Genomic DNA, 26967 nt, shown 5'->3' with positions numbered 1-26967 from the left:
GGTCAGCTGGGAGGCGGGATCGTGGTGGAGGGCCGGCCAGGGATGCAGAACAACAAGGATGCAAATCAACAAAATGGCTGGAAGTGTGGAAAATAGAAAAATTGATGTACATAAGCAGCGTTCATTTCCCTTTTTCCCACTCCTCTCCCTGTATGCACCATGAATACCATAAAATATTGACCGTATCACTCCGCCAGTAAAAGCCCGTGCCCATATGTACATGACAGCCATTTTAGGCACCTTGGCCTCTTGCCCACTCATTAGAATCACTGGCTTCCCTCCTGCGCGCATTTGAGCACCCCCCTCCCACTCTCACATGCATAGACCATGAAACCCAGCACTCTGCGCGACCCTGCTATGAAAGGCAACCCTCCTGCTTGACCCAGGCACCCCCCCCATTTCCCTCTTGAAGAGGCATCCTTCGCCTCAGCTGACATAGCCCCCCAGCTGTATCTGACTGCCCCTGTTCTCTCATGTACGGGTCATAAGACCTCTCTCTCTCTCTGTGCGACTCTGACCCTGCGCGCACCCTGACCCCCTCCTTCTCCCTCACATGGACAAGTCATAAACCTTCTCCTTCTGCAAGACCCTGTCCTTGGGAGTCACGGCCGCGCCTGACCAACACCTCCTTTCCTTCCATGAATGCCCCTCTGCTGACAAGCCTTCCCTCCGCTCTCGATTGTCCACGCGGCATGAATACCACGCCTTTGATGACCCCTTCCCCCGAGTCCGACTGACCACACATGTCCGAGGCCATCGCCTAAGCCAGAGGATACCATTTACTGCACTTTATTGTATGAAGTCACTCCTCTTCAAAGGACCCACTATTGATCCTGGTCTCCCCACCCCCTGGGCTACGATCAGGCGCACACATCCTAATAATCAGCGGAACATTCAGCTGCGTCATTGCCCCCTCTCTTATCAGCAGGTCAAGGGTCCCTATTGTGAACACATGTGGGGTAGGATTGACACGAGGATTATGGGGTTATCTTTTCTTTGTTTCACAATGCTGTGACTGTAATGCCAAGTGTTTTGTAAGGTATAAAAGGCTGAGTCTCAGCTCAGTTGTTAGAGCACCTCGAGACGATACCTTGTTGTCTGATCTGATGTGTTCTGCTCCGTCGGAATAAACTTCTGTTTCCTGCCTTCTGGTCTCCGGCGCCTGCCTCATTGCTTGGTAATTTGTATGGTACAAGGGCGGTTAGCGCCGGGCAAATCTTGAGAAAGGTCCTAGCCCTACCTTTTTCTACAATTGGCGTCCCAAAGCGTGGGGCCCATCAGCGACACGTGGATCCAGTGGGAGAGGTCCCGATGACAGAGTGAACGACTGCAACGATCGGGAAGAGCTCGTGTCCGATAGACCCTCGTCTGACAGCCGATCATCCGACCTTCACTAGTTCTGAACAGACCTCTCTCGAGTGATCCACGGTCCTGACTGGGAACCATCAGGAGTGCCACGGGCATCACGAAGAAGAGAGGACGATCGGGCGCTGGATCCAGGAGACAGGAAACCGTCCATGCGGTCCGGGTAAGGTCGTGTAAACACGACAAATTAAGAAAAGATTGTTTTGTTTGGATAATACTAGTATTACGCTTTGTTGAAACCTCTGGAGATTCACTGTCTGCAAACGGGGAAAAACAAACAGGCTCTCTCTTTGCAAACAGTGAAGGATAGGTAACGCAGACTTTTGTCCCCGTTGTAATTCGTCGTGCCTATTTTCCTCCCCCACTGTTTCCCGAACTGTCGTTCGTGGATTATTGTCTGGAGATTCTTTGTCTGCAAACAGGGAAGAACAAGGTCTCTCTTTGCAGGTAGAGAAAGAGTGGGTAGCGATAACTTTTCGTGCCCACTTATTCTCCCCACTGAATTGTTTGATTGGCCGATTATTCGGTATTGGTTCGTTTGAGGTATTCACCGCCGGCAAACAACGGAGAATAGAAATATTCTGTCTAGTCTTTGCCCGCCGTGATAAGATAGGTAGTGCAGACTTTTGTCCCCGGTGTAAACCGTCATGCCTATCTTCTCCCCACTGGTTGGTAGCCTGTTTAGCCCGGACCGCTTATTAGAGATGAACCATCCAGCTCCACTGGAGGGCACCCCTAATAAGGACATGTTCACTAAGCATGGACTAGTCGCTATAGCTTGTAATAGGTTATGGCATAAAAATACAAGAAAAGGAGTTGAGCGAAATCAGTAGGCCACTGAGGAGTTATCAACTTCGCTAAAAATAAAATAAGAAACGCTAGAAACAACCCGTAATAAGAAACATACAAATGGCGAGGGAAGACAAGTTTGACAGCAGGCAAGCCACGAGGTAGCTAGGTTCCGTTGCCTATTCCTGCCCTAAACATGTCTGCCTCATTGCCCACCACGCCCAAATAACGGTCACGTGAAATAGATACAAATCAATAGGTACCTACCCCCATCCCGGAAACTCCCGAAGTGCCACAGGTCCGCGGTTACGCCCATCCGGTAGGCGAGGCCTCGAGGCATGCGGGGCTCGCCTGGACGCAGTCGGAAGGGGAGGCTGTGGGGCGGACGGCCCAGAAAACCGTGATGGCCTCTCCTTCTCTCCTCCTCTGCTGCCCTGCAGGCCACGGGGGGGGGGGCTGTCTTGCCTCAGCCACCGACCACCCCCCCCCCCTCTGTCTCTCGCCTGGTCCGACCCGCAAAGAAGGCCGAAGCCAAAAGCGAGAACGGCGCCGCTTACAGGTAGTCCCGCCACATGTCAAATTCCTGGATAGTTACAGGTAGTGCCGCCACATGTCAACGCCTGGACAAGCGCAAGTAGCCCCGCCACATGTCCACCTCTGGAGAGTTGGAGGTAGTCCCGCCACATGTCAAAAGGGGGGGGGGGGCTGTCTTGCCTCAGCCACCGACCCCCCCCCATCTTCAATAGCCAGCACGGCCAATATCGAAACGACGGAGCCGAGTAACGGCGCGGGGTCGCTGGAAGGGGGAGGTGACGCGAACGAGCCTCCCCCACCTCCCTCCAGGTGGAGGCTTCCAGCGACACCCCAATGCTCTTACTTAAAGAGGGTCAACATCATAAAGCGGTCTTCTGCCCAGGACGGGCACACGCTCCATGCCTTCTCCCCTCAACCTTGAAGATTCTATAAGAGCCGGGGGGCACCCCGATCCCTCCGCATGGGTGCCCCCGCCCCCTTCACTGGGAACCACGACACCGGTGCAACTCCTGCCGGCACCAGCCTCGGATTGGAAATGGCTAAAATGAAGCCACGGCACGGACTTGTTCAGTTCCGGAGGAACGCCAGGATGACCCGGTAGGAAAATTGTTGCCGCCCTTCCCACTCTTTGACTCATGGTCCATATTTGCTAAACTGTTAACCACATAGCACAAAACTTTTTGAACTACCAACGGAAAGTTCTGGGCCAACCACGCGAGACTAGAGACTTTCTGACTGTGCTGGAACTTGCCTGACCCCACCTAAAATGGCGCCGCCACAAAATGAAACGTATTTTGAATAAACTTTGTGGCACCCAGATTGCGCAGCTTGTTGTCCCGAGATCTATGTGCAGTTTTTGGATAATGAAAGTAGATATGAAGGGCGTTGAGTATGTGCTTGGATAATGAATTGACTTAGGATGGGTACTGATTATGATTTGGAAAATGAATTGGTGTAACTTAGATAACGAATGAGTATTGGATAATGAATTTTTGAATTAATTAAAAATGAATTCTTGACATGCATCATGCTTGCTCTGTAAGGAAATTTTAATACGATTTTATTTGCACTGCTGCACTTTATGCAATGAACTGCCACCAATTTCGTTTATTAAAAGTATTTTGAAGAAGAAAGCATGGTCGTAGCAGTTGCATTAATGAGTTTTGGATGCCTTACTACTGTGAGCGAAGAGTAAGTATGACGAAGGATGTAGATCAAAAGGGATCAGATATTTAGCAGCTACCTTATGTGCCACAAGCAGCCGGAAAAGTGTTTCAGATACCCTTAAAATGACACCACAGAAAATGCCACCTGACCGTCACCCTTGCACCCGATAAAGAGGGTTACGACCAAGTAGCTCATGTAGATACTCAGATCGTCAATGATTATCTATCTGACACCACTGGTCCCTCTGGGCTGAAACGCCGAGATGGCAAGGGAATGCAGTACGAGGAGATAGGGCGAGTATATGGTAGGTAAAAACATTTTCGAACTACTGCATGATGATGTGCTTCGAATGCTGCCCCCCCACCCCTTCTTTTCCTCCCTTCTGCAGGTCACGTCAGAACGTCGGCTGAGGTGTGGAAGAGCGACGGTTGGACCACCGACGAAAAAGGGAAAGGGGGAATATGTGTTTAGTCGTTATAACGATAAGTTTTTAAAAGACGTAGGCTTAACATGACTGCTCCTCCTTAGAGCATAGCGACTGAGAAAATGGACTGACATAGAAACTCGACGGGTACTGTATGACGGAAATTGACTGGAAATTAGCACGTTAGAACGGCTGGGAGGATGGACTGACATAGAGACTTGACGGGTACTGTATGACGAAAATTGACTTGAGATAACACGTTAAAGAATGTAACTAGACGTTTGACTAGGTAGGGAAAGGACAGAAGAAAAATGCAAGAGTTAGGGTTACCAAGGCTGCTGCCGTATGGGAAGTTAGAAATGTTGCTGATGTTCAAAAATACTGCTCCCCCCCCCCCTTCTCACATTATAGATCTAGCCAAGCTGTCCGACTGTTCTCCCGATCAATACTTGCCGTTGCCTCAGCCTGGAGAACTTCCCACCAAAGGAAGAAACTGAAAAATGATTTAAGATCCAACCATGGGTAAATAGCGCGACCAGGTTAATTTCTGATCAACTAATCGAGGTGTAAGTATTGGCAAATGAGAAGGCTCGAAGAAATAACAAACGAAAAGGGAAATGAGAGGAAAAGGAGGAAAAAGGTAAAAAGAGCTCAGCACGTAGATAAATAGGATACTAAAGATGCGCAGCATGCAGAAGTTCTGTTTGGCCAATAACTGTTTTGTGTTTTGTCGTGAACTCTTTTGTATGTAACACATGTACTGTCTTCCCTTGTCTGAGTTTGTGTGTATGTAATGTACGGGTTTATGTCTTCCCTCTGTCTGCGTTTGCGTGTTACCTGACCTCTGTCGTTCTGTGTTGTGAGCACACTAAATGACCTATTTTCGTACACGTCTCTCTCTCTCTCTCTCTCTCTCTCCCTCTCTCTACATGTCATACGTGTACCGAATGGCTCGTTTAGGTTGCGGACGACTCTCACTCCCTACGAGAGTCCCCCTGTCCCATCCTTTTTGTATGGTAATATTGTGCCCCGTCGGCACCAGTCTGATTGGATACTTATTGAACGCGAAGGTGTTCAGCGAAATTGACCGAAACTAAAATGATTGTATCTCGCCATATTACTACCTCTCCTTTCTACAAAATGAATGAACTCGAATTGGCTGAGAAGGAAAGGACAGGTGAGACGACTAAGGTCCCCTAATCTGGCCCTCTTAAAAAGGGGACTATATGTCAATGGCATCCTAATTTTTATTGTTAGAGACAAGCGCCAAGGTCCAGATTGACCCCCAATGCCCAGATTGCCCCACCCCCTTTGCACCCAAGCGCGAATGCCCGAAGCGTCCCCGCCCCACTTGATTGACCCCAGCTACTGTCCCCGATATATATATCTGATGACCATGAGTAACTGCCGCCCCTCGAGAAAAACCTGTTTGACCCTGTCTTTCAATGATTGCACCCCCGCTCTGTTTGAAAGAGTTAGCCAGCTCTAAAGGGAAATGTAAGACTGTTAAGGCTCGGGTTAGAAGGACGAGTCTCCCCTGAATGTTGTCAATCTTGGGGTTTTTGTTGAAATACGCAGGTGATAAGAGTCTGACCTCTGTCCATATATGTCATGAACGAACGCCGATTAGACTTGGTGCGAACGCAGTAGAAATACCCACCTACTTACTTCATGGTAATAGACTTCTGACTATGACCAATGAGCATAACGCCAGGTGCTAGGATTGCGAGTGGAATTCAAATGTAAAAATCTCTTCTCCTGCCAGGTCTCTAAAACTTGTTTTTACCCATTTAAAGATACTCAATCACCGGAGGAGAAGGGCCGGACGTGACGCACAGCGTGGCTGCAGATCATGAGACACATGCGACCTCGACCAAAGGTGGAGCCGCAGCACAACAAGAAACGGGACGAGGCAGCACTCTCAAAGGCGGTAAAAGAAAGGATGAAGGGCTGTCCTGAAGCTCTCTGTCCGCCAACCCACGTGTGCCCGGAGCCTCCGTCCCTCTTTTCAAGCCCGATTGATGGGCCCGCTTGCTTGTTATCCATTGCTCCCTTGGTCCCTTTGGTGTGTCCCAGGAAATCTGCCCCCACTCCGCCCTCTCACTCCCATCGACTATCGAAACAACACACCCTCTTTTCCATGCGACTCTCTGCTGAAAGGAAGAACAGCATCTAGATGGAAATGGGGTTACGCCACGGAAATATAGGTGCCAAACTTAAGGCGCCACTAAAGGGATTGGTTAGGGAACAGGACTGTGGTCTAACAGCAGAGGACTGACCGCACCCTGCAACGCGTAAGGATAGAACCGAGCTGGACCTATAGCTCCACCGCCGGTGCTCAACAGCGCCAACGAAAGGACACGGACTAGAGCCTACCAGTGATGGCTCACTACTAAAAAGACACTGTGACGAAGAGATCTTATTGGACTGAATTCCTCCCTCAACTACTTGGTCAAAATGTTCATTGGTCACATTCGTTTTTGAAAGTCAGAAGCATTTATGCTATGTAGTACGTTTACAAATGCAATTTCCTATGTACTGCATTTTGCCAATCGCACCAACTGTTCATGATTTTTATGCAATATGTTAGTATTGACAAATGCTATTTCATCAACCACATGTTTATATGTACGCCCCTTAACTAGGAAGGATAGGAAAATGAACTTCATTGTTTATATGTACCCCCATCAACTACAAAAATGAACTCTGTTATGTAAAAAGGGGCGACTGTGGAAAATAGAAAAATTGATGTACATAAGCAGCGTTCATTTCCCTTTTTCCCACTCCTCTCCCTGTATGCACCATGAATACCATAAAATATTGACCGTATCACTCCGCCAGTAAAAGCCCGTGCCCATATGTACATGACAGCCATTTTAGGCACCTTGGCCTCTTGCCCACTCATTAGAATCACTGGCTTCCCTCCTGCGCGCATTTGAGCACCCCCCTCCCACTCTCACATGCATAGACCATGAAACCCAGCACTCTGCGCGACCCTGCTATGAAAGGCAACCCTCCTGCTTGACCCAGGCACCCCCCCCATTTCCCTCTTGAAGAGGCATCCTTCGCCTCAGCTGACATAGCCCCCCAGCTGTATCTGACTGCCCCTGTTCTCTCATGTACGGGTCATAAGACCTCTCTCTCTCTCTGTGCGACTCTGACCCTGCGCGCACCCTGACCCCCTCCTTCTCCCTCACATGGACAAGTCATAAACCTTCTCCTTCTGCAAGACCCTGTCCTTGGGAGTCACGGCCGCGCCTGACCAACACCTCCTTTCCTTCCATGAATGCCCCTCTGCTGACAAGCCTTCCCTCCGCTCTCGATTGTCCACGCGGCATGAATACCACTCCTTTGATGACCCCTTCCCCCGAGTCCGACTGACCACACATGTCCGAGGCCATCGCCTAAGCCAGAGGATACCATTTACTGCACTTTATTGTATGAAGTCACTCCTCTTCAAAGGACCCACTATTGATCCTGGTCTCCCCACCCCCTGGGCTACGATCAGGCGCACACATCCTAATAATCAGCGGAACATTCAGCTGCGTCATTGCCCCCTCTCTTATCAGCAGGTCAAGGGTCCCTATTGTGAACACATGTGGGGTAGGATTGACACGAGGATTATGGGGTTATCTTTTCTTTGTTTCACAATGCTGTGACTGTAATGCCAAGTGTTTTGTAAGGTATAAAAGGCTGAGTCTCAGCTCAGTTGTTAGAGCACCTCGAGACGATACCTTGTTGTCTGATCTGATGTGTTCTGCTCCGTCGGAATAAACTTCTGTTTCCTGCCTTCTGGTCTCCGGCGCCTGCCTCATTGCTTGGTAATTTGTATGGTACAAGGGCGGTTAGCGCCGGGCAAATCTTGAGAAAGGTCCTAGCCCTACCTTTTTCTACAGAAGCCAAAAGCGAAACACGATGGGGCACAATCAACTAGAACGCTCTGATGATGGCAAATGCACCGCACAGGCAATCACAGCTCCGGTCTACAGGCAAAGGCAGCGCAGCACAATTTAAATCTCTTTAAAGCTTACTTTCGCTGTAGCGCTACGATTACTAATTGCTGTGCAGTCAGGTACGATTATAAGCGCTACGAAATGAATTTAAACAGCAATCAGGCACAGATGCTTCTATGGGCAATGCAAGGCAACAAAGAGCAATCAGGAACTCAAGCGCTACGATACCACTGGCGTTAGGCAGGTGAGGGAGCAGCGTGAGGAGCGACCGCTTCTGAGGGGGTTTCACGGGTTGACGTATGGGCGCACAGCCAATAAAATGGCATAATTTTTTCATGCCTTCTGGGAGACTTTTTTTCGCAGGCAGTTTGGTAAATATCGCGCTTGTCGCGCTTGCCAGCTGATTTCGAGATTTTTTAGTGAATTGCGAAATAGCAAAATGCTGGGGGGTCTGACTGCTAACATCTCAAACAACATCATTGATGACATCACTGATGACAACATCGTCCAAGATTCTTTTGTACATATTGGTCTTTTACATGGTTTAGTTTTAAAGCTATGATAGTAAGTGCAAAATAGCTCTTAATATTATGAAGCATCACTACTGCTACCATACATAAAACCCCCATTGGTGAAGCAAGCGTGTGTTATATGTAGCACTGACCCAATACCATACACTTCATGGGTTGCTGGGTTCATTTGGGCTATCAACCACAAATAAAAGGGTAACATGTACTGCACACAGTGTTCAATCTGTATACAACTGGTCAGGGAAAACCACGTTTCTATTACAAAACCAATGCTTTACTACAGTCTTTACCTGTATCAAACCCCACACAGTAACTAAAACTACATTAAGAAATTAAGTGGATATAAGTAGAAAAGTGGGTACTGTAAACAGTGTTTACTCAATACAACATTGTTTGCAGACAGAGAAGCTCTCATGACATGTACACCAATTAAAAAGTAGCCACTAAGAAAAGTGTGAATTCTATGCAAAACTTTCCCAAAGACAGTCTATTCACTTAAAATAACCAAAGTCTCAAGGCGCTAATGAGAATACTATCTGCAGCCTTGAAATCAAACATACACATGTAAAAAGATTAGTACCTGTTGCACATAATCTTTGATGTTATGTAGAAATTCCCAGACTGAGACTATTCTATCTAATAACTTAAGGCTACTTACAATACTTTGTATGTAGTACATAGAATCTTTGCCCTGAGGTAAACCTTTTCGGCAGTGCCAAAAAACGTATGAAGAACATGCTGAACACAAGTTGTCAACTATCACCTGTAAACAGAGCTACTCTTCAATACAAAGATTTCTAACCTATGCAATACCTCTACACACCTATGATGCATTATTAGCACATGCATTCTGTAAACACACCCATTAGCAGGACACAGATTGTACAAAATAATGTAGAAAAGTACTATAGTAGTTAACCGCCACTATGTAGACAATAAAACAAACTAACCCACTCATTGGAGGATGTCATCAGTGAGGTCATAAATTATGTCACAGAACAGGTCATGGATGATGGGTGATGGAATATGTAAGATCATAAGCAGTGCACAAGTTATAGTTATCTCTGATAACTAAAACTGGTGAATTTCTGTGTTTTTGCTTTCAAAACGTTAATGTTGTCACTGACATATTCAGCTAACTATAACTATAAAGTCCATATAACCTTTGCTTTTTTCAGTGAAAAAAATATTATATATATATATATATATGTAAATGAGCTTCTAATTCTTTATTAGAGTTTGCCGCATACAGGAAATGAATATTGCCTGCCAAATTTGAAGCTCATGTACCTGCTGTGGCCCTTCCTTAGCGGCAGTTTTTCTAATGGAAAAAAAAAATATATATATATATAAAAAAAAATTGATAACATTACTCTGGCCCCGGTTCCTTGTCCTTTTCTCTCAATACGGTTTTTAGTCTTTCACATTATAAGTACAATTTATTTTTTGCTTATAAGTTTTAAAACACATATCTTGAAAGAATCAAGATTTTCATTAGCAAGTAGCACAGATTGGGGGAAATTTTGTAATTACTATATCACTTTTTTGCACTTTATTCAAGGAAATACTTTCATGCTGCTATAAAACAATGCAAAGTTTGCACTTGGTTTGTACTTTTGCACATTGCGTAATTTTGCACATTTGTCATTTGACCGATTTAGGTTAATGAGGTTAGCCAATAATGAAATCAGGAATTTATTCCGTGATATCTATATATATAAAAACATTTTAGAGTGACAATATTTTATATAGCTTATTTCTATTTTTATATTGTATTCCGTATATATGAAATGTTTATTTATTTGTCATTTTTTACTACAAGAAGAATGATAAATATATATTTTCAAAAATATATTTTTGTACGGCATATTTTATCAATGTATATATTTATTTATTTATACTCATTAAAAAAATATATAATGAAATTGGTAACCTATTTAAACAAAACATGCATTTCAAATAATGTTATGATAATTGGTATAAATGTGCATTACGCTATCTTCTATCACATATGAAACTGCATTCATGCTGTAATGTTGTGCAAACCCAATATGCAAGTAACTGAATGAGGCTTTTAAAAACTACAAGTCCCAGCATGCATATTTGTTTAGTATTTCCTCTATTTCTATACATCACATAGAGGAGGTGAAAGCATCACACAAAAAACTGTATAAAAACTAAAAGTGGACTACATGTTTGTTAATTGAGAAAGAATACAAAGGTATTCGAAACATGTCTGACAAACTGGTAAATTAAAGACCTGCAATTTCCACAACATTTGGAGTCTGTATTTCGTCCTTTGGTTGTGTTCCGACTGGGCACTGCAGAGAGGTTCGGAGATATCCAGATATAGATATATATATATATATATATATATATATATATTACAGCTCCCGTGTTGCTTGAACACACCACACTCGCGGGGGTTATTTCAAAGGCGTTTATTTGCAGCAGCGTGCTAGATAGCTATCAGGTCCATGAAAGGCCTCAAGAGAATTCAAAAGGCTGAGGATTCGTCTTTGTGCTTTATTTCTGCTTTCCGACGCGTTTCAAAGGTCCATGCCTTCTTCCTCAGGGATAGACGAACTTGGCTGTTGGCCGCAGCTGTAAGTCCACTTTTAATGAGATGACACGCCCCCCAATGGGCAGTGCTGTTGCCGCAGTGTCTTGTGGAACTTGCATGCTGTATTGAATTAGTTGCGTGATGCGTTCCTTCTTCAGGTCCTGTGCCGCTGTCAGTTAACCCCATCTGAGCACCCCCTCGCCTGCCACTGACCATCCAGGTTGTTGAAGACAGGAGCGGTGTATATCCGGCATCCAGTGAATCTGAATGATTCCCTTTACGGCTCCAAACTCCGGCTGGTGCAGTGGCGGTGCTGAGCATATGCAGTATTGCTGCGAGGCTCCTGTTTCCACCAAAATGCTCCTTGCACTCTTCATGGCGGGTGCGGAAGAACGGTGGTAGATCCGTTCCTTACAGTACAGCTCCCGTGTTGCTTGAACACACCACACTCGCGGGGGTTATTTCAAAGGCGTTTATTTGCAGCAGCGTGCTAGATAGCTATCAGGTCCATGAAAGGCCTCAAGAGAATTCAAAAGGCTGAGGGTTCGTCTTTGTGCTTTATTTCTGCTTTCCGACGCGTTTCAAAGGTCCATGCCTTCTTCCTCAGGGATAGACGAACTTGGCTGTTGGCCGCAGCTGTAAGTCCACTTTTAATGAGTCTGTATTTCGTCCTTTGGTTGTGTTCCGGCTGGGCACTGCAGAGAGGTTCGGAGATATCCAGATATAGATATATATATATATATATATATATATATATATATATATATCTCGAAACCACAGTCCTTACATCAAAACGTCCTTAAACGACAAAGCAGGTACGGACCACCACGCAGTTGGAATATTAATTGTGCCTTAATTTTCCCTTCATCAACATGACACGTTTCGATCTTGATCACATATATCCTTGACGTCACTACGTCTCCCTTCATGCTGAGATCTTACAAAGGCATCAGTTGTCAAAATGTCTTACCCTTAATTGTCATCACTAGGGAGTTTCAATAAAGATGATGGATTTAAATGTAATGTTCCATCATGCCTTCTCAGGTATTTCTGAATTGCTGTGGATACTCCACCTATGGGCAATGTCTCATATTATTATTTAAGACAATGCCTTGCTTTTCATGTATTAATCATCCGAGCTACCCCCCTCTTCATCTGAACCATTTTGGGCTCTTAAGAATAAAGTATGCTACTGGCTTGACAGAAATTATCCTTTACCGCCAAATACTCGCAGTGACATGCTTATGTTAGAAAGAGCACCTTGGGTGGGCCAGAAGACCAAAAACATTCAGGGGGATTGTATAGTTGTGACATTTGGGGACCCGCGCACAGTAGAATTCATATGTGCCGGATCCCCATGTGACACTAACTCGCCTATTCAGGTTAAATCGCTCTCTTACTTTTATATGTCTCATGATCAACGTAGCAATAGATGGAGTTGGTTAAGAGCTCCGAACAATTCAAGATGGGGATCGAGAGAATCTTTCCGTGATCATAAAGCTAACTTCTGGGATGGAGGGGAAGATAGAGGATGGAGTACCGTACGAAGGAGAACAGGCAGATACCCTCAGGGGGCTAGCCAGTTTCAGGGAGATTGGTCGGGCCAGCAACATTACCCCCCCCCTCTTCCATGTTTCAATCATTTTAGCAGCTTAGAGGGAGTAGATTGACTTCCAACCCACACCCTAGGTGATAGGGTCCTAATACAGACTGGTGGAGAAAATAGAGAAGATTCTTTGATCGATATGCCCATTAGAGCGATTGAATCTGAGTGCAGTCCCCTGTCCTCAACTCCGGTAATAGTCACTGACTCTCGGTCCATCCACATTCTCTCTTGGAATATAGCGGGACTAAGGAAAAACCTTGAAATCCCAGAATGGAATGACTTTGTTGATAAGTTCCACATTTGTATGTTTCAGGAAACATGGTGCATGTCTCCCCAATATAAAAATGGGTATTCTTCCTACTTTGTGCCAGCGGTCTCTATAGGCAAAGGGCGCCCCTCTGGCGGCTTGCTTATTTGGGTGAAAGTGATTTTGAATTATTCTGTTATGTTACATAATACACTGTCAAGCGATATCCTGCATATTTCTCTGAAAAGTCCCAATGGGAGCTGTGTTCATCTGTTTTGTGTATATGCTAGAGGGACACCGGGTGGTTCTATTTCCCCAACGATTGAGCTTTTAGATGTTAAATTGTCCGAGCTTCCACCTAAGTCTAGAATCTTGCTGGGGGGAGATTTTAATTGTACATTTGAACCTTTGGATGAGGAGGATGTCATGGGTTCAAATACCGAAGACGTGAGTCAGGCTATTCCACTGTTAACGTTGGTACCTATCAAAAAGTGGACAGCAAGAGCATTACAGCTGAATGCATTAGCTCTGGACCATAACTTACGGGCATTAAATGGTCGGACAATTTCTGATCGTGAAGGAGCAATGACCTTCAATAGAATTAACTGCCCTTCACGTATTGATTATATCTTCCTAGATGTACCTTCTTGGGCTAGTCTAAAAGATATGGAAGTTAAACAGTCCTCTGACAGTGACCACAACCCACTTTGTATGGAAATTGACTGGGGCATTGGGATTAACAACAAAGGTGGCCCCGAGATGATCACAAAGGATGTTCAACCATCCAATTGCAATCGGAAACTGAGGTGGGAGGTGGTTAAGCTTGAAGAGGGGAAAATCGATAAAATTAGGGAATTGGTCCGAATAGAAACTTCCAACCTTGTCGAAATGGTAAGAAGTAATACTCCCCCTATGGGCCAAAAACTTTTGGACCAATACCAAACTTTCATTGACAAAGTAGGAGCAAATTTTGTTAAAACACCGCAAAGGAAACCCGCAGTGACCAACGGATTGTCTAAAGAGAATCCGTGGTTTACAGCAGAATGCAAAGCCAAGAGGAAAGCTATTGGCACAGCAATAAAATTAAAGGATCCACTGTTAGTTAGATTAGCAAGGAAAGAATACCGTGGTGCCATTGCCTTGGCAAAAAAAAATTGGGAGGAAGAGCACTGGCAGAAGCTTAAAACTGCTGCCAGTGGTAAAAATTCCATTATATTTTGGAAATTGATTAACAAGTTAGACAGGAGGGCTGGTAGCCCAATTGTAAATCATATTACTGATCAGCAATGGTATGCCCATTTTTTAAAACTATACTGTAATCCTGTTATTCAGGCTCCCATCCCGTCTTTGTTGGAGTTTAGTAAAATTGCATCTGGTTCGGAAATGTTGACTAACGGATTACCTTTCTCCGAGTTAGAAGTTAAAGCGGCGATTTTAAAGATGTATCCAGGGAAAGCAGCTGGCCCAGACGGCCTGCCGGGAGATCTTATACTACATGACCCCCCACTCTGGGCTAACTATATAGCTACTTTATTGGCTCTTATCCAGCTAGGCCACCCAATCCCTGCATCATGGAAAGGTGCGGAGGTGATTACAATCTTTAAAAAAGGAGATAGAGAGGACCCGGCTAACTACAGACCCATTAGTCTGATTGACACTATCCAGAAGGTAGTTGGTAGGGTCATCATAAACCGAGTAGAGACCTGGTTAATGGATAATGACATCCTCACGCATTTTCAGGCTGGTTTTAGGCGGAATGTTGGTGCTATGGACCAAGTCTTCCGGTTTTGTGCTGTATACTGGAAGTCAGTATTAATCACCAAGGGTTGCCTGTACTTGGCTTTCATTGATCTAAAAACGGCATTCGATGTTATCCCTCGGGCTAAGTTATGGGAAATTCTTGAAGCTATGGGGTTTCCATGCCCTCTACTCCAATTAGTTATTAAAATGCATGAGAACACCTATGCAAGAATACGTTGGGGAAAGCAGGGCCAACTGACAGAGAGGGTTCCAGTCAGCAGGGGGGTACGGCAGGGATGTGTGATGGCGCCAACACTATTCTCCCTCTTTATAAATGGGGTGGTGGACCATTTGAGGGAGGTTCCGGCAGATGCCCCCATTCTTGCCGGGGAGAAAACCCCGACCCTCCTCTTTGCTGACGACACCCTCTTGATGTCTAAAACCCCCAAAGGTTTACAAACGCTTCTTGACCGTTTCTCTTTATTTTGTGAGGACCGTGGGTTAACTGTCAACACTTTGAAGACTAAACTAATGGTCTTAACCCCCAATAGTAAGTTGAGAAAGGTACATGTTACCCTGTGTGGTTCACCCTTGGAGGTTGTGAGTGAGTTTGACTACCTGGGGGTGAGACTGTCTAACCGTATGACTTGGGACTCCCATATTTCTAAGATGGTACTGAATTTAAAAAGGGTGTCCGGTGCAATAACAAAAAATCAACGACTCTCCATAAGCCGTCCGGTAGCCCCGGCCCTAATAGTCTACGAAGGGAAGGCTTTATCTTCGGCAGTTTATGGCGCCGAACTTTGGGGGGCAGAAAACACTAGGCCACTGGTAATTGCTGAAAATAAGTTTATCAGAGATTTAGTGTCACTTCCGATTTCCTCACCCTTGTTACCCCTATTTTTTGACATGGGTAAAAAGTCAATTGCGGACAAAGTTCGGCTTCGGCCTTTGTTATTTTGGGTCCGCCTTAGAAGAACCGAGGAATTAAGGGGGTACGCTCGAGTGTTGGATGAGCTAATTACTCTCAATGTTTCCAAACAAATAAAATGGCTTAACAACCTCAAAAAACTAGTAGTGTCAGTAGGACTGGGGGAGTTTTGGGCGTCACAGGATCCACCCCCAAAAGAAAGTGTAAAAAAATTGTACTGGGATTGGGTTGAGTCCAAAATTAATAACAGTTCAAACTTGGGAACGCTAACAACGAACTTTCTTGCTCATAAACCACACATGAAGCTAGAACCGTTCCTAGATTTCATCCAAATAGCCAGCCATAGAACATTATATTTGAAATTAAGGTATGGCACCCTGCCCCTTAATGGTTTTGTGGGAAAATGGGATTCTAAGGGGGGAACTGAATTAAAATGTCCAGGGTGCCAATGTCCTGAGGAAACCCTTCCCCATTTCCTATTTGCTTGCCCAACGTATAAAGTTGTTAGAACTAAATGGCTGAAACCTGTATGTAGGGAGTTGGGGGTTAAAGATTGTATGTCAGCCTTACGTATTATTACAACCAACACGGTTTCTTTGTACATTGTTTGTGGGGTGGCCAAATATTTGGGGGGTGCGTGGATATTACGCTCTAGATTGGTGAACAATGTGTAAATTTCGAGAAAGGGGAAGTTAATTTCTTAAAATAATTTCTGTTTTTTCCTGCTTTATGAGATGTAATTGCAGTACTATGGATCATTTGTTTTATATGTTTGTACGTTTGTACTTTTATGATGTATGTTCATCGAATAAAGTATTACAATAGAAAGAGTATTAATCATGAACAACTGATGCCTTTGTAAGATCTCAGGTGAAGGGTGACTAAGTAATATGGCATTTGTGTCTGGTCCCCAAACACAAACAATTAGACAATTGTTTTTTGTGCTTGTCCACAATTACAAATTAGTTTGAGTATGTATTGAACCAAAACAATTAGAGAATGTTCGCACACATAATGTTTAGCATTTAATTGTATTTGTTATTTATTTTTTAGATATTTTGGTCTGGTTTTAAAGGGAAAATCTTGTTTTTAATCTGAGTCCTGATGAAGGTGTTTAAGAAATCACAAGACAAACTGAAACGCATTGACATAAGGACAAGAAATATGTATTGTTTTTAATATATATAGATGTACACACTGGAGTGTAATATACCACATGTAGAACTGTATATAGACTTGAGTGGCTGTGTTCACAATTTCTGAAATTATAGCACAAGAGTATGAAAATATACCATGAAGTTTTCTATGCATGAAGTTCAATAGAAATATCTATTATGTATTCTATACAATAATTGTCAATTTTATATGTATTGTGTCTTACGAAAGTGGCAAAAGGTTTTTAAATCGTTTGTAAACCACTGTGTACAAAGAGGTGATATTATTGTGTTTATATATGTATTTTTAACTGATCTGTGATTTAAGACTGAAAAATGTGGTGGTGCCCCTGTCCGTTCTAAGGGTACCACCAGTAAGAAAATATGTCATTTATGAAAGCCATGGGCAATTATGGGGCCAATGGCTTTTAAAAACTATATATTTTGCCTGAGCAGTAAATAATAAATGAGCAGCTCCTGCTTCAAATCTGCCTTTTTTGGGTTAAAACAAACACCAGAAAGCCTAAACATTGACTTCAATGGCGCTGCATTCTCTCCTTATCTTTACAAAACATATGAGCGACCTTGGCTCACGCAAAAAAAACAATGGGAATTAACATGTAAGCTGACGATACTGAGCTGCTAGTACAATCAGATGATGATTTACCTTCGAGACATTCTTTGCAGTAATGCATTGAATTGGATGGGAAGTAACAAGCTTGAATTAAACACAGACAAAACTGAAGTCCTAGTGGTTAATGGGAAACGCACCTCTGGCTATTTAACTACTCCTCCCCGAGGAGCAGTGGCGTAGCAAGGTCAGGTGTTACGCGATGGGGAACATTTCTTTTCACCCCCCACACACATTGAAATTATTAAAAGGAAAAATAAAATACGTAAAGCTTTGCCTTTCTATTTTTTTCTTTGCTGCGCACCACTCATTTTAAATAATATTATTTTTTCCCCAAAAAGTGTTGTGAGCCAAAAATGTTTTACTTTATTTTAAAAACACATATTTTTGCCATTTTGTAACCCCCCTCGGTGATGACACCCGTGGCGGCCCACGCCCACCACACCCCCTTCCTACGCCGCTGCCGAGGAGTGTGATCTCCCTACCCTGTATACATTTGTTAAAATTGACTAAGATTTGTCCAAGAATGATCGTGTAGCCTCAGTGTTTTCTACCTGCTCCTATCGCTTATAATTACTGAGGAAAGTCAATACATATTCAAAATGAGGCAGTTTGCTTTGTCATCAGAGACTCAAGATTCTTTCCTGCCAATCGCCTCCTCTATAGAGTCCGTCATGAACTCTCTGCAGCATTCAAAGAAAAAACAAATGAAACTGTGCCAGAAGAACATTTCATTCCGCCACAACTAACTTATTAGTGTTGGTCTTATCCTGTCAAATAAAGCACTTTTGCACATCAAGCATGTATAAGGCAATGTGTCCATAAGTAGCACCCAAATACAAATCAATAAATTAGCATTTCAAGGAAATAAATCTTCAAGAGTCAGAAGTAAAATGAAAACTATAAAGGTTTATTAAAATAAGTCAGGGGCAATACAAAATGCAAAAAGTAGATACAAAATAAAGCAGTATAAGGAATTAGCAATCAAATGAAGCAGTAAACGACATAAAGTCAAGGCAAAAATATTTTAAGTCAAAAACATAAAACGAACAGACAATGAAACAGAAGCCTGGCTCAGAGTTCTTAGCTAATATATAACCAAATTCACCATAGAAGTTAGTAGATACCGCAGTAAGCATAAGGAGATGCTTAGCAATGAATTGACAAATCACAACACATAATTATACGTTATCTAATACCACCATTCTATCACCAGCCTCTTAACTGCATAATAATGTGTTCTATTCTAATCTAGTGTCATTAGATGAGGCAGTACACACTAGTTACAAAACAATGGAAGTCATAAGGCAGGAAAAGCCTTGAATGTTACTAAGGCTTCTGAAATGATTCTTTGAAAACAGAATGTCAATACAAAGCATTACGTGTGCTCATTTTGGTTCCATGCGGAGAACAGAAGAATGAAAACATTGTTATGGCGGCTTCCAAAAATAAAATTCAGTTGAGGCCTAATTCGGACCCCGGTGTCTCAAGCACAGAAAAATAAAGTTCTGTTAAGTGCAATGTTGTCATTTTAATGCAGAAGTGTTCATAATATCCAAAAAAGCAAACATGTTTTTATTAAATCAAATTCACATCTGGATTTAGTAATCCCAAAGTCAGGCCTTCTAGACTACTTCTCAGGTTCGGTTCTTTATTGGAGTGGTCGAGAGCTAATGAACATATGGTGAACAAGCGTTCTTTAAGTAACCTCTAAATGATATAACATAAGCAGGGTTAAGACACTGTGGGCCTCGTGATGATGGGCGGAAAGCCTCCAATCAGCGGTCGGAGGCTTTCCGCCGACATAGTAGGTTTACCGTCAGACCACCATATTAGGATGACGGCAGTCGGAGTTAAATCTGCGGGGGATTCCAACGTGCTCACAGAGCCCATCGGTGCATCGAAAAGACAGCATAATCCCTTAATGACGGAAGTTCCGCCGTTGGGATTACAATATCAGTTTCCGACAGCTATTCAATGTCGGCCTTTCCGACAGGGTAAGGCTGTCGGAAAGCGACACTGGGGGCCACTAGCAGGGCCGCCATATCCTCTGGCCCTCCGCAATGGGGCCTGGGAGGCACCTATGGTGCCCCCCTAAACATCCATGCGCCATGTGGCAGGCAACGCATGGTGCCATATGCAGGGATGTTTTCCGCCTGCCGTATAAGCTTCCATTGAAAAATCGATTTTTGAGACCATAGGGCGGTCGCACAGTAATCATGTGGTCGGAACGATCGACCTAAGGTCAGGCAGTTCCAAACTGCAACAGTGCTGTCTGCTCAACATCGTAATCAGGTCCTGTATGTTTGCGTATTGCACTATTGCAAGTATGGCAAAATAGCTCTTAATTTGTAGCACTTTTTTTACAGCATAATTCTATGTGCTATGACTTGTAGCAGATGTACAACTCCTATAGAATGAGCCTAACAATTAAGCAACAGAGCATTCTACAGAATTGGAGTTTTATAATATATTGTGCAGAAGAAGAGAAGAGGAAAATGGGGAAAGTGAGGCTACTGCCATCATTGGTAATGCATGACAGAGGAGAGATAAGGTACTGTGATGAGGCTTGTAGGAAAGTTGGGGAAGCGAGGAGTGTTGCAGAAGTGTGCAAGGGAAGGGGTAGACGCAAACATTCTCCAATAAGTACATCTCAAAACTATTAAGATAATATTTATTTAAAGTATATTCACACATACGAAAAAGATTTTAAACACATTTTTTTTTATTTAAAGTCACTGATACTAAACTCGAGCGTACAGGTTTGAAAGCAGACATCCATGCTACACCTACTGACCACCCTCACAGTAAAGCTCAACCTCACAGAGCCAAAATAGAGAAAAGGCAACATTGAAATCGAGGACCATTTAGATATCAAATTAATACAGTGACTTTGTGGACTGGTGAGAGCTTAATTAGATAGAACTCCTTTAATATCTACGAGTTGGTAGAGTACATAAAGTTTTTTTCATGAAGTACATGTGTGATTATAAAATTATTGAGTCAAGCACTATTTTCCAAAGAAGGGAGCTGTCATCATGTTTTTGCAAGCCTATAAATTACCAAGAGCTATATGTATATGATAGTGCTGCAATGCTGAAACTATTTTACATACCCAGATACAGTTGGGTATGACTGCAGCAGTTGCCTATGATTTGCATTTCTAGAAAACCTCAATGTCACACTGAATTTCCAATACACGTGATGCAATCTCCGTGGCCTACACTCCCCTTAAATGTCAGGCACAAAGAAACACACTAGTTGAAGAGAGGGGCATGAGATGACAGAAGGCCTCAAATCTTCAGTTTTCAGTTCGAGATAAAACAACTTGTCTGATCATGCTGTAAACTAAGCCAAACTAAATACATCTTCTTTAAGCCTTTATTCTGTTATCTGTAATCTTACAGGAGATGAATGTCTGATCTTGAAGTGTGTAGTAGGGAGATAACAGTAATATTTTTTCAGCCTACACCCACCTGTCGTGTAAATGCAAGCCTGTAAACTAGCATCTTGGAATGTCAGCATACAAAATGGTGAAAATAAATGGTTTTAGTGAGGAAATGCAACTCAGGGCCTCCTGCACTATCTCATACTTAATAAATAGATAAATGTTTAAGATGTCTCACGTAAACATACCCGACCTCCATCCAGAAATCTTTAAATCACTATGCATAACTCAATATCCAGTTTCACCGGATGAGTGTAGGGTTGTAGGTGAACATTCATGATGGTTACAAAAATATCCACACAAACAAGTTTCACTCGGTGCACACAAAACAATATTAACCTTAACATTTTTAATAAAAAGATATAAAACAAAAGCCAAAGTAAAAAGTCCTTTTAAAATTTCTAAAACGGAGCACCCATTGTGCATGGTTTACAGATTTTTTACAGCATCATCAATCTCGGATATCTGTTCCTTCAGCTGATTCCACTGCTCTGGGTTCAGAGAAATCCCTGTAATGCAACAAAGAAATTGGTTTAGGTTTATATAATTAAGGTTTGTTTGAACATATACCAACAAACTATGATATCCGTGGGTCTAACAGGATACTAAGAACCCAGAAAGAATTGTCACACAAGTAGGAAAAACCTCAACCAAACACAGGAAAGTCCCTTTTTAAGGACGGAATCCTATCACCCACCTAGGTGGCATGTTCCATGGTTTATTAATGTTAGTTGTATGGGGATAATACACGTGCTGGTCCTTAAATCTCCCTTGGACCCCCCCACCACGTTGTGTCTTTTTTGTTTGAACATATAACACACTTAAGCAAGATTGCAGAGGAAAACAACAAAACACCCAGTACTTTAATTTTACATTGCTCTATGAAGATTGCCAGACATGAACAATCAGACTACAAATGCCAAATATAGAAACTTATTACCTAACTACAATACGTTTATAGCCACTCTTCTCGCCAAATAGGGTGAACATTGAACACATTGTGGGTAAAACTTGTATCAGTTCAGTAAAATCTCATGTATAAACTAAGTATACTCCCTTGTTACACTGCAGACAGTGCTCTGTGATGCTTACAGATTTCAGAAAGGCTACCTGTAAGGAAATGCCTATTTTTAGCATGATCATGGCAATTATTTTGGTTTGGACTGATGTTACGTTTTTAGGTTTCGCTAGCGAACACAGCGCATGCGCTGCTTCGCCTTGTGAGCCTCTATTGCTGCTGTTTTCTGTGCCGAAGGGAGACAGGAGGTGGCACGTGCGGACAGGAGATGTGCAATCCCGTCGGCTCCGCGGAGTCAGCTTGTTTTTCTTAGGTCCTACAATCAACCCTTCACCCGGGATTTATTCCAATCTTACATGTTAATACTGTGGGGTGCCATCTCGAGTTATAGCGGCCACTCAAATACTTCAAAGACATTTTCACTCCAAGGAAACACAGTTTTACCGAGGGTTTGTTCCTTAACAAGTAACACCCATAAGAGACTTACAAGAAGTATCAGAGAATCTGGAACTGCAACAGCCCACAGCGTCTCCCTGTTTCAAATTATCTTCAATCCAAACATTTTTGTGAACGGAGTTATTCACAGAGCTTTGGACCAGGCAGCTACCTCACTGCAGGGACTGAACGAAGAAAAGTAGAAAACTGGTTCTAGGATCCGCTTCAGTGGCTGGACTCACATAATACTTTTCATTCTGCAAATGTCTGATTTGTCGATAGCACTCTGAAGTGGTCAAGGGAACGTGCGGCACAATATAAAACGCCTAAATAAATTAAAACATATATTTTTCCAGTATGGCTACTGGAGCAGAGCTGGTTCAGAATCAAAGAAGAGTGCAGCCCCCATAACAGGTGCACAACACAAGAGGAGTAGTTTTTAAGGAAGGGTTTTTAAGAGAGGGAACCTATGGTAGTCAATGGTTTCCCAGAATAGGCAAGCAGAAGACATAACCTTGTATCACTAGTACAAAGTGAAATCTGCTGTGTTTTTTCCTTCTAGCTTTGTGTGGGCTTTGCACATCCCACTGGCTGCAAGCTGCATTTTGGCTTGCAAACCTAGTGATTTTAGTCACAGTCAGCCTGTTCCATTCCAGGATTCCCCGGTGCCCACTTTACAGGATTCAGTCAAGGTTAATTCTCAGCAACATCTGCTGGTTCCACGGCAATAACTCTTGATTCACCCCTGCATTCCCCTGGTTCCCCTTCTAGTTTTTCGGCTAGTTTGCCTTTCATCAAATATCCTACTGAGCACTTAAATTGTTGGTTGGTGTGACATGGGCATAGTTAGTATCAGAACACACCCCCTTGCATTCTTGTGATTTTTTGTTGTTGATGAGCTTCCTTGTTTCTAAACTTGTAAAAATAGAGGTAACTCGGTCATCCTACTGCAAGCGTGTGTTCAGAAACACGTGGGGTTAGCTGTCATCTTGACAATATCTTGCATTCCTATCATGGGCCGCAGGCAATGGGAACTCCCCTTTAAGGGACGGTTTATTGCAACAGCAAATTAGTTGTCATATTTGCTCCTGAAATGACTGTCCTGACTCGCAACTGAGTTGCTGACAAAATAATTGTGGAAATGACTAGTTCACTATCGAAATAATGCATTTATTGCTTTGGGTCCCCCTGAACAAATACGCAATGACAGTACGTAATTAACAAGAGCACCCATGTCCAGTGGGAACAGCATTTTGATAGCTTAGATTTATAGCACTAACCCAGTGTTGCACTGGGGAACAGTGTACAGCAGGAGAGTTAAAGGGCGCCACAGGCAAATATGGCAAATGATACCCGATACTTTTTAGCTGCAAGGAAAGACACACATAATCAGTCGTGGACGGTGTAGGTAAGTGCGCGTGGGGCAGGGCTGGCGGGAGTCGGCAGATGACGAAATAGGGAAAATTAAATAAACAAGCATTTGCAATGCAATAGGTCTCGCAGTTACGCAAGTTTAAGCTATTGGCATTATAAATACCAATGCACTTTACTTATGTTTTAATAACAAAAATAAAAGGCATTGTCATTTGCAATGTTAATAGTCAATAGCAAATGCATTTATGTTTTACAGAAGAAAAACAAAATAAAAAAATCAATGTCATTTGCAAGGTCAATAGCTCAAAATAATGTCATTGAGAGACCTATAACATTGTACCTGAGCACTGGAACACTGCTGTCCAATGCTGAGTGCATGTGGTAAGACCCCTAAAATACTCCTAATTGGCATATTTATGACTCGGACACAAGCGCAATCCTGGAGGGGATAAATGAATCATGCATTACTCTGGAGCCAAAGATAGGTGTGGTGGGATCCGACGTAACTGAGTCAAGACTTGTGTAAGGCAGCTGACCGGATCACAGAAGCACAGACTAGGTTTTTCACTATAGAGAATGCGATGTATGAGATGAAACAAAAACTTTCATACTTATCCTCGGTTTCCAGTGGCCTGGCCGTGAGAGTGGAAGAAGCGGAGGGGCGGGCCCACCAGAATGACCTTCGTTTCGTGGGTTTCCCATAGGGTTGAAAGGATCCTCACCCGAAAGTTCCTATTTCAATCGATCCGTTCTATCATGCCTGCTGCTTCCTTATTCTCCTATTTGGTCATTGAGAGAGCACACAGAATTCTGGCTAAGAAACCACCCCCGGGGCACCCACCCGATTGCATGCATAGTCAACTACCTAGATAAGCATGCCATCCTCCATCACGTTCGTTCGCAGGACTCACTCCGGTTTCAATCTCACCACATCATGATATTCCTGGATTATAACAAGCTGGTCCAAGACCAAGGTCGCTCATTTCTCAAAGAAGTTCCATAGCCTCAACATTTGCAAAATATTGTTGTTCCCTGCTTAACTCCAAGTGATCTTTCAATCCCAAACCTTCTTCTTTGCTACTCCAGAGTCTTGCAGTGGACCGACGAGCCGTGTCTGCTTTGAACACACACCCTCCCCACTTGACCGATGGTGTTGTGTATTTTCTAGAGGCCCAATGTATTTCCTCCCTTATGTTAGCCTAATTGCACGTAATAGCCAGCATTTGCTTTGCCACGTTACAAAAGAACACAACACATTTATTTTTCAAATCGGCTGCACATGTTTTGTTATTTGGTTCTTCTTCTAGGATTAAGACAGAACATTTCATACAAGGGTGAAAAAGATTGTGCTCTGTTTTCTCTGTAGTCGGACACCAACACCTAGACAATATAAAACAAAATCCAGCCTGTTTTGTACGTGCAATTCTCATCATATAAGGTTGTCCTTTTGAAAAGAGATCGGACACATTCTCAAAGAGCAACGGTCCCGAGAGAGAGCTTCGCTGCCTGAGATGTAGAACAACTACCTATGTATGGCAGGTATGGGGTCACACACTAATCGCAGACATCTATAATATAACACTGTTTCTCGCCCTTTTGGCGCCGGTGGATGCCCTGCCCAGCGAAAGATACTTCAGGTTCTAGGAGTACAGTGGGTAGGGTGGGGAGTTTTCAAATACTGTGTGGTTGCAGTTATTGTTTTCTGTTTAACTTTCAGTGGAGGGCGCACCCACAACATGAGACTATCGCTGTCCCACATATTGTTAGGACTCCCACATTCTCAACACACAATAGCTGAGGGTGGCCTTACCAAGCTCAGCCGGGTTCAGCTGCTATCCTTGAACATCAATGGCCTGTTGGATAAAATGAAAACAGGGCGGCCGACCTCTGGGGTGCAAAAGGCATACATGCTGACCCTGCTATTTCCACCGGAAACACACTTACTGGGAAACCGAGTTCCTTTCATGGCCCGCTATGGTCCGAGGTCACCTTCTCTATGTAGCGCGACAGACCTGGATTGATCTATGGTATTGATATGCTCCCGTCAATGGACAGTTTTTTGGGGAACCCCTGACCCTGCTGAATGTTTACACACTGTCCCCACTTACCCGCTCCTTCCTTCAGGACTCTTTCAGTGGGACCCTTGGTGCTGGAAGGAGATTGGAATGGCGTGATTCAGCAGTACATGGATAGGTTTCAGGGTGGGGGGGTTAGAGGGGAGGAGATGGCCTCACGAGTTGCCCCTCCCTGATAAAACCGTTCTCAAAGGTGTTGGGCCTAGCTGATGTGTGGCAGGGGTTCCACTGAGAGGGCAGAGCCTATACATTCTACTCTGGGGCACACAATATCTTCTCCCGCTTGGATGATTTCCTTCTCTCGAAAACTGACCTTCATAGAGCTCTGGGTGCACAAATCCTGCCTCAAGTGCTGTCGGATAATTCACCAGTAACTCTCACACTACGTAGAGCCCACTCAATGCAGTCATTACGCTGACCCTGGTCTTCATGGTGCCTTCGTAATGTGGCCCTCATCTCCCTGATGTACTTATCCCACAACCGCCACTCAGTACAGGTATTCTGTGGGAGGCCCTAAAGGCATAAACTTCATGTGTCTCTCTTGCTCGATGAGGTCATGACAGTGTGGCTGACCTCCTAGTCCCGGCTCTATCAGTGGGAGGACAAAGGTAGTAAACTACTCCACCATCTCTGCTCCAATGGTAGACATCGTTCCCATATCCTTTATTTGTTGGCTGCTGCGGGCTCCGGGGTCTCTGGGGAAGATGCTATGGCAAACCCAGTTGCTCATTTTTTTGCAGACTTATAAGGTCTGCTCGACCAGCTGCCTGACATGCAAATCATTCAGTTTGTGTCAAACCTGCCCTTCAGAACCATCTGGTTGACATACACTAGAACACTTGATGAAGACCTGACCTCTGAAGAGTATACTATTGACCTTGGTGAGCTCCAATCAGGTAAGACGCCGGGCCCCAACAGGTGCCCGTGTTAGTTCTTTAAATTATTTGCGCGTAAAACTCAGTGCAATCCCGATGGCAGATCTC

General features: G+C 43.7%; 1 protein-coding gene across 2 annotated transcripts in view; it reads right to left on the bottom strand.

Annotated features, from left to right (window-relative positions):
* Positions 1 to 18523: 18523 nt before the first annotated feature.
* The window catches only part of LOC147726365 (activated RNA polymerase II transcriptional coactivator p15-like), a 134012-nt gene continuing 125568 nt past the window's right edge, over positions 18524 to 26967 (bottom strand). For both annotated transcript variants that reach the window (XM_086960501.1, XM_086960500.1), the window contains exon 5: positions 18524 to 21591. In XM_086960501.1, the coding sequence (XP_086816627.1) occupies positions 21512 to 21591 (80 nt within the window). In that variant the 3' untranslated portion in view covers positions 18524 to 21511. The remainder of the gene's footprint in view (positions 21592 to 26967) is intronic.

Source organism: Lissotriton vulgaris, chromosome 3_1 (genome assembly GCF_964263255.1).
Source record: "Lissotriton vulgaris chromosome 3_1, aLisVul1.2, whole genome shotgun sequence".
NCBI classification, from domain to species: Eukaryota; Metazoa; Chordata; class Amphibia; order Caudata; family Salamandridae; genus Lissotriton; species Lissotriton vulgaris.
The sequence above is the reverse complement of the archived record's forward strand: the minus strand, read 5'-3'. Positions and strand labels throughout refer to the sequence as shown.